Source organism: Galeopterus variegatus, unplaced genomic scaffold, assembly GCF_000696425.1.
Source record: "Galeopterus variegatus unplaced genomic scaffold, G_variegatus-3.0.2 Scaffold1795, whole genome shotgun sequence".
NCBI classification, from domain to species: Eukaryota; Metazoa; Chordata; class Mammalia; order Dermoptera; family Cynocephalidae; genus Galeopterus; species Galeopterus variegatus.
In genome coordinates this window covers 52,817-60,902 of record NW_007727906.1, presented here as the reverse complement: position 1 = coordinate 60,902, position 8,086 = coordinate 52,817, and the positions used below count along the sequence as shown (strand labels likewise).

The 8,086-nt window shown below is 58.7% G+C and overlaps 1 protein-coding gene across 2 annotated transcripts in view; it reads right to left on the bottom strand.

The window, feature by feature from the left end:
• Positions 1 to 252: 252 nt before the first annotated feature.
• SPTBN2 (spectrin, beta, non-erythrocytic 2) overlaps positions 253 to 8,086 on the bottom strand; it is a 41,230-nt gene continuing 33,396 nt past the window's right edge. The window contains exons 22-36 of one of the 2 annotated variants that reach the window (XM_008578986.1): positions 7,758 to 7,847; positions 7,002 to 7,393; positions 6,602 to 6,806; positions 5,706 to 6,080; positions 4,610 to 4,854; positions 4,373 to 4,511; positions 4,029 to 4,113; positions 3,595 to 3,791; positions 3,116 to 3,246; positions 2,952 to 3,027; positions 2,824 to 2,874; positions 2,405 to 2,625; positions 1,970 to 2,143; positions 1,429 to 1,471; positions 253 to 1,115 (exon numbers count right to left, since the gene is read on the bottom strand). In XM_008578986.1, the coding sequence (XP_008577208.1) occupies positions 882 to 1,115; positions 1,429 to 1,471; positions 1,970 to 2,143; positions 2,405 to 2,625; positions 2,824 to 2,874; positions 2,952 to 3,027; positions 3,116 to 3,246; positions 3,595 to 3,791; positions 4,029 to 4,113; positions 4,373 to 4,511; positions 4,610 to 4,854; positions 5,706 to 6,080; positions 6,602 to 6,806; positions 7,002 to 7,393; positions 7,758 to 7,847 (2,658 nt within the window). In that variant the 3' untranslated portion in view covers positions 253 to 881. Of the gene's footprint in view, positions 1,116 to 1,428; positions 1,472 to 1,969; positions 2,144 to 2,404; positions 2,626 to 2,823; positions 2,891 to 2,951; positions 3,028 to 3,115; positions 3,247 to 3,594; positions 3,792 to 4,028; positions 4,114 to 4,372; positions 4,512 to 4,609; positions 4,855 to 5,705; positions 6,081 to 6,601; positions 6,807 to 7,001; positions 7,394 to 7,757; positions 7,848 to 8,086 lie in introns of both variants that reach the window. The other variant, XM_008578987.1, reaches the window with a different exon arrangement.

Below are 8,086 nucleotides of genomic sequence, written 5' to 3'. Positions count from 1 at the left end.
TTTTTTTTTTTTTAAAAAAAAAAAAAAAAAAAAAAAAAAAGAGCCTGGGCATTAGAGAGCCCAGCAAGCTGAAGGTTATTACTGTGAGGAATGAGACTGGGATCGGGAGGCTTTCAGAGTAACGTGGTTCTCCGAGGGCTTGGAGGCTGGGGGCAGAGTGGAAACCTGACACATAGGTGACCAGAGCCAAAGGAAGGAACACAGACTTAGGCAGAGAGGCTGTGGCCAGGAAAGCAAAGACACCCAGAGGCAGTAAGAGAAGCTGAGCTGTTTAATCACCTCCTTGGCCAGCCTCAAGGCTGTGGTTGCCCCTGAACAACGCACACCTGGAAGCCATTGAGAGTAGCTGGAGACGGAGTGGCCTCGAGTCAGAGGATGAGGAAAGGTGGGCAGGAGAGCTTCGTGCCTCTGACTCCATCATCCGGCACTCTTGCCCCCAGGTCCTGCTTCAGCTCTGGGAGGTTCCTGGCTGGTCCCCGAGGGCAAAGATCCAGGTGTGGAGGGGGTACTCTCACTGTGGTGGGAGAATGACCCTGAGGCAGGGGCAGCCACTCCCCAGGTGGCCTATGTTGAGGGCGGAGCACTGTCCGCACTGTGGTGAGATAGAGGCAGAGGCTGGGGGGAGAGGGCAGAGGTGGGGGGAGCGGGAGAGGACTTGGGGGCTGCCTGGGTGCCACCACCAGTCTGGAATTAAATAGCAGAGAGAAGTGTTGCCCTTGGGAACATCGACTTGTCCCCGGTGACAGTTCCCGGTGATGGGTTGACCCTGGCAACAGACCCTAGCAGCAGGCAGTTGTCCTGACAAGAGGGTGGTCCCTGTCGACGGTCCCTGGCAGTTTCCTGAACAGAGGGAGGGACTGGCCTGGGAGTCTGGCCCCCGACTACTTGTTCTTCTTGAAGAAGCTGAAGCGTTTTTCTCGCTCTCGTTCTCTGCCATCTTTACTGCGAAGCACGACGGGTCCCTCAGCCCCCACCGGCGATACTGGGGGCATGGTCATGGCCCGGGTCATGCCCCGGGTAACACTGGGCACCGTGGGCTCTTCTGGCTCCCCAGAGGCAGAGGACGCAGTGGCAATGGCCGCATTCACCACCCGCAGCCACGAGCTCATCTCTGCCTAAAGAGGATGGAAGACAATTTGTCGGCTTCAAGGACGCTGCTCCGGGGCAGCAGCCAGCAGCGCGGGGACAGCAGGGAGACGTCAAGCAGGCAGAAGGACAGTTACACTGTTTCATCTCATCAGGAGAGAAAGGAGCCCTTTAAGATAAGAGCGCATTTTGGGGTGTCGCAGGCACACTGTGGCTCTCTCGTTACAGAGAACACACACCTGAGACAGGGAAGAAGAGGGGGATGGAGGGGAGCCGGCACCTGGAGGGGTCGGAGAGCGGCACGGACAGATGGGAACGCGCGAGGAGAAGGGGCCAGCTCACCTCATCCTTGGCCTGGAATAAGTATTCTTTTCCATCCTGTAAGCTGTTGGGAAAGAGAAGCCACAGGGCAGAGTTGAGAATCTGCGTTTGCCAAATCAGTGCCGGTGAGAGTTTGGTTAGAGCCCAGAGACTAGGCTAGGAGAGCGTCCCAGCTGCAGCCCTCAGAGCCCGATCAGACGCGTCCTGCGCATTCTTCAGATTCCCAGGACGGTACAAGAGCCCATCCTTTGTGCCTGGCTGCAGAGGGCTCTGGCCGCTTGCCGGCAGGAGGGGCAGGCCCTGGAGGCAGGGGAGTGCCAGAACCCTGCCTTCAGATTTCCCCCCAGGACCACTTGTCAGCTTGACCTGGTCAGTCAGGCCTGTGTCCTGGCTCCCTCGCTCCCCTCAGTGCAGAATACAGCATCACCCACCTCTCCCTCCTCTGCTTCTGTCCCCAGCCATTCAGGTAATCCTTACAGGCAACTCCACTCCCTCTGGACCTAGCTCCTTGGCTCAACTGAACGCCCCCTCCAATCCTGAGGGCACCGGTGCCTGTTCCTACCCCAGCTTGAAGACATGTTTGCGCTTCCGATAATCAAAGGCGACGCTGCCCTGGGCCCTGGCCAGGCTGACAGGCACTTCTCCATGGTATGGCACTCCCACGCTGGCCGCCTTGGCATCCTTGTAAAAGCCGAGGCTCCCACGACGCAGGACACAGTACACATTCTGCCAGGACCTGGGCAGGACACAGCACAGATCAGGAGGCAAGACGGGCTGACTGGCTGGCCTCAGTGGGATTCCCTGGGTGTCCCAGAACTGACTTCACACCCTCCGGCCCTCCTCTGAGGCCCCGTTCTGGTCCTGAGTCCACCCCTTTTCCAGAGGACACACTCCCAAAGGGCACCCCTCCCTCCTTATCTGGGAGGAGGCTCCAGGGACGCCTCCTTGGAAGGTAGGAACTGAAGTGGCCGCAGGCACTGCGTGGCCAGCCCGGCACCTGTTGGCAGCCTTCTTGCCAAAGGCCTCCATCTCCTGTTTGCGGCACAGCATCCCCTCCATCTGCTCCTGGGCAGAGAGCTCTGGGCCCCGAGAGGGCAAGGTGGCAGTGTGGGCTGACTCAGACGACCTGCTCTGGGGCATGGCAGGAAGGGCTGGGCCCCGTGTCCGGGTCTGCTTCTCTCCCTGAGGCCCATTGGCTTCATCCCCTGCACCAGACCCCTGTGGGGAAAGACAGTGTCAGTGCCTAAGGACGTGATGGCAGATACCGAGCCTGGGTGTCCTGCAGCTGCGTGTCCAGAAGCTGGTCTTGCCACCCCAGGTTTTCTGTGAGCTTCCACCCTCTCCCATCCCAGTATTCCCACCACCTCTTTTTGTCCCTTCATCTCCCAGTCACCCACACCTCCAGGGGAAACTCACAGGCTCTTCCAGGAAGCTGCCCTGCTCGAGTCTCTGTTGTTCTGACAGGGGCTGCAAGGACAAGCGGCTGTAAGAAGACGTACGAGGAGGCTAGAGGCTGATGGAGGCACAGGGGGCTGCGGGGTTACCTGGGAGGACTCTGCATCTGTACAGATGCCATTAATGCTGGGTGCTTGTGTGGACAGTGGCAGCTGGGGCTGGGTTCTGGAATAGCCAAGGTGGCACAGAATAATTAGTCCTGGGTTGCTTGGGCTCAGCCTCATCCTCCTACCCCAGGTGTCCCGGCTCTCACCTGTCAGGAGCCGCCTGGCCATTCACCAGGTCCCCTTCAGGCAGTCTGGCTGTGGGTTCTGGAGCAGGGGGCTGTTTTCTTCGCTGCTCCTCCTCCTCCCTTCTCTTCCGCTCCTTCTCCCGCTCTTCCAGCTGTCAACAAATGCTGAGGTCAGAGTGTAGAAGGTATCACGTAAGAGGACCAGGGCGCTGGGGAAAGCTGCAATGTCTCAGCTCTAGTCTGATGAAACAGGCAGGATGGAGGATAGAATTTGCAAAGAAGGCAGAGATAAGAAGCAACAGGGAGACGGTGCCTCTCAGCATCACCCAGGGGAACTGGTAACTCCTAAAGGGGTCGTGACAACAGCCCTCTCTGCTCACAGCTGGGAGACGCTGTGGAGACGCAGCAGGAAGACAAGAAATGTGTTCTCCAAGCAGGAGGGAGCACAGGCCTGGGGCGCCAGGTTGGGGTGGGCATCCCTGGGCTCCTGTGGCCCTCACCGCAGTGAGCTTCTCCAGCGCGCCGAAGCGCTCCTCCCAGGCCACCGCCGACTTCTGGAAGGCCTCGTGCCGCTTGATGAGGCTCTCCACTTCATCGACCGTGCAACCCAGCTCGGCACTTCGCACCAATGGCTCTTGGCTGCACAGCCAGGCCTCTGCCATCCCTGCATCTCTCCCAAACATGAGCACCTCCAGAACTGCCGGGGTTGGAGGTCAAAGAGAGATGGCAGGTCAGAGTGGGCACTGACAGGACACAGTACCTATGGCAATCTCAACAACAGGGACACAGAAGAAGTCACTGCCCCAGAGCAGAGCCAAGGGTGGGTGCCTTGAATTCCACACCCAGGGTTCCTGGTCTCACCTACTATGGAAACCACTGGCAGCGAGATGCCCAGCCTCTCCTCCCAGGGCCTGGTGCCCCCACAGCAGCTCACCAAGCTGAAGCCAGTCCATCTTCTCCTGCCACTTGTCAGCTGTCTCCTGGCGCCGTGCCTGCAGCTGAGACAGCTTCTCCGAGATCTGGGGGCAGAGATGGTAGTTAGCACCCACGGGGCCCCTTCCAGGGTCCCTGGGGGATATCCAGGGGGACTAGTGATTTCTGATGTCAAGAGGCAGACAGTTCTGGGGGAAAGATGGGATGTGGAAAATCCCTGAACAGTGCTAAGGGGAGAGTGAAAGATTTGTAAAGGAAGAATGAGAGGAGGCAGGAAGAGTGAGGAAAAATCAGCGTCGAGCCCTGCACGGTGAGGAGGGCCTGGCCACGCCAGGCCTCACACACCTCCTCGGCCGCATAGTGGCTCCTGGCGAGCAGCTCCTGCCCCATGTCGACGCAGGAGGAGAAGCGGTCTGCTCTGGCCTCTATCTCGGCCTTGATGCCTTGCTGGTTCTTGATGACTAGATCTGCAGAGGACACATCCCTGGTGGGAGACAGAGACAGTATCACCCACTGCCACAGCCCCATCACGGCTGCCAGCCCCTACAACCCATGCAAAGCCCCAGGCACCGTGGGTCTCACCGGGGCCGCTCTTGGGCGTCCATCTGCAGGTTAACCCCATCCATCCACAGCATCAGCTCCCGGACAGCCTTGAAGAAGCGGAACTTGTGTGTGGTGTCCAGCAGCAGCTGGCGCCGGGCCGCGGAGCCTCCCTGAAGCTGGGCCCAGGCTTCGGCCACAGCCTGCATGTGGCGGCCAATCTCCTCGGCCTTGTCCCCAGCGTAGGCCTTCTGGAGCCGGTGGCCATCGTCCTGTACCTGCTGGACCTGTGGGGCCCCAGGTCAGAGTCAGGCACAGTGGGGAGACCCTGAGCCTCTCCTGGCCTGGATGCTGCCCACCCCTTCCTGTCACTTCACCAAAGAGGTGGATGAGGAGCAAAGGGTTGGGGCTGAAAGGGAGGATGGAGGGAGCCGTGCCACACTCTGTCCTGACAGGTCTCATCTGGGGGGCAGCTGAGCTTCAGAGGCCTGTCCAGGACGTGAAGGACCTCGAAGCTTGCTAGAATAAGATATTCAGTCTGAAGGGATCTGGGTGGGGGCTGACTGGGTTTAAAGGTGAATTTAAAGGTGAAGGGAGGATCTATGCTTATTTTGAGCGGGTCTGGAGCTCTAGCCTGGGCAGCACCAACAAGCAGATTTTTTTTTTTTTTTTTTTTTTAAAGATGACCGGTAAGGGGATCTTAACCGTTGGCTTGGTGTTGTCAGCACCACGCTCAGCTAGTGAGCAAACCTGCAATCCCTATATAGGGATCCAAACCCATGGCCTTGGTGTTATCAGCACCGCACTCTCCCGAGTGAGCCATGGGCTGGCCCCTGAACAAGCAGATTTTAGTACAGCATGAAGAATCTTCTAGCCATTGGGGCCACCTGAGAATGTTATGGGCCCTCAAGGAGGCTTGTCATTAAAAGTGTGAATGCAGTGGCTAGTGGCTAGACGTCCCCTGGCCAGAGATGTTTTCCTGGAGCAATTCCAAACCCTCCTTAAATGACCCTCCAGAGGACGCCATCCTTCCAGTATCTCTGAGATCTGCTCCAGCTCCCAAGAACTTCCCCCACCCCCTGCTATTTCCCACAAAGTGTCCTCTAAGCACCCCCCACCTCCCATGCTTGTGTCAGACCTGGGCGCTGAGGGCCTGGATGTCGTGCTCGTAGGCACAGTGTCTGCGCAGCAGGGCCTCAGCGGCATTGAGGTCACGGCCGGTCCCATCCGGCAGCTGCTGCTGCTTGTGCTGCCCTCGCGCCAGGGCCTGGCGCGCCCCGTGCAGGAAGCGCTGCAGCTCGTATGCGGCGGCCAGCACCTGCCCCCGTGTGTCCAGCAGCTCCAGCAGGTCGGCCCAGGCCTCGTTCAGACTGTCCTTCCATTCGGCCACGGTGGCCCGCGCAGCATGACCCCCGGCAATGAGCCCATTGGCCAGTGCGTTGGCGCTGTCTACGCGCTCCTGACCAATGGTGCTCGTGTCCCGGGAGAACTCGCGGAATTTGTCCCGGAGCATCTGGTGGAGAAAGTGGTTGTACGGACAGTGCTGGGACACTGGTGCACACGGTCTCTGCCTGATGAGGGAGACCTCTCTCCCCAGACTGAGTACCCACTTCTCTCCCTGGGCCACATGGGCCAGAGTAGGTTTCTTCACCAGAGGGGGTTAATGAGCAAAGGCAGCTGCTTCCCCTGACCTTGAATTTGACTGATGCCCCCCACCCCAGCAAAGGCATCTGGAGGTGCTTGGAACCTTTAACCTTCAGAGAAGGATGCACCATGGTCCATATTTCTGCACCAGGGAGGACTCAAACCCCCAAACTGTGGAGAGGACTCTTAAGGTCACCCCGTTTTGTTGATTTCTGTTGAAAAACAGTGATTGGCAATTTCCCTCTGCCCTTGCCAGTGCTCAGCCCCATATTCCCCTTTCTGTACAATTCTTCAAATCATATACCTCAAAACCCAGGAGGGCAGCACCTGCTTGGTCTGGTCTCATGCCCTCTGCCTGGGATGAGGCCCTAGTGGGTCCCCTCTGCTCACCGTCACGTGCTCATAGTCCTGGCCCAGCTCGTGGGAGGCTGCCACCACCTCGCGCTCCTGGATCCATTGCTCCAGGTCATCCAGCTCGCGGCGCAGCTGGCACAGCCGGAGGTGCTCCTGCAGGCGCTGCCGCCGCTCCCCGGCCAGCTCCTTCAGGCTGGCGTACAGCTTGTCCACCTGGGCTTGGCGGATCGATATCCGCGTGCTACAGAGGAGTGGGGAGGCGCTATGCAACTTAGGGGACATGGCTTGATCCCCAGTCTGCTCTGTGGAGTCCTGTCCCCCAAATGCTTGCCAAGTCCCTGCTTCTCCAGCCTTCTAGATGGTTCTGCACACATATAACACAGACAGCACCCCCTGCCACCAGGGGCTGGGCCCCTTTGCTGCCCACTGTGCTTACCTCTCTGGGTGGTCGTGGTCGATCATGTCTTGGCTGCTGGCTGCCAGCTGGTGCACGGTCTGAGCGTAGTCGGCCAGGGCTTGCTCCAGTACCTGGTGCTTCTTCACCTCAGCCTGGGCACTTGGCTCGTCCTTGGCTTTCTCTTGGCCCATCATGTGTAACTCCTGCTCGCCCATCCAGGCCTCTGCCTCGGCGGCATCACGGTAGAACTGCTGGGCCCGCAGGGCCTCCTCAAGTCGCTTCCCTCGGAGCTCCAACTCGTGGCTCAGGCGTTTCCACATTTCCTGCAGCTCAGCCAGCTCCGGGCCTGCTACTGCTGTGCCCAGAGCACGCTGCCGCTCCGTGAGGTCCGCAATCCGGGGCTCGTGGCCCTGTATCTCCTTCTGCAGGGTCTGTCCGTGGCCACAGAAGAGGAAACACTGGCAGGCTGGCTAAGGGACCCCTGGTCCCACATCCCCCCTCAGACCTTCTCAACATCAAGCTCTCTCTCCACACTCTTGTCCCTCTTCCTTCCTGAGTCCTCTTTGCTTCTCTTCTTCCCTGGCCCAGGGGGGCCATGGTAATGCCCCCTCAATCCACATGATGTCCTACCGAGAGAACCCACCCTCCCAAGGTGAGGAAACGTGAGCCACAGATGCTGAGAGCTACACGCGGCATCAAGTGGGGCCAGAGAAACCCAAGGTCTTCAGAAAAACAAATGTCCAAGTCTGGGGAAGTTCTTGGGAACTATTCTCTTGCCTTTAGCCTCTGTCTCACCTGGTTTTTCTTCATGAGAAGCTGAACACTGGGCAGGTCCTTGCCATGTTCCATGGAGCTAGCCACGGGCAGACGCTCCATCACCCACAGCTGGATGAGAAAGACGGGCACTCAGTGGAGGTCCAGAGGGCAAAGAGAGCACTAACTGTGGATAGTGGGACAGCTAGGGCTATTGGTGGGTGTGTAGGGAACGGTCATCTCTGGTTCTGGGGAAAAGGGACCTGAGGGCATCCCTAAGTCTCCCTAGAGGGGGGGTTTTTTTTTTTTTTTTTTTTTTTTGTCTTTTGTCTTTTTACCGTGTCCGGCAACGGATCGCAACCCTCAGTGTT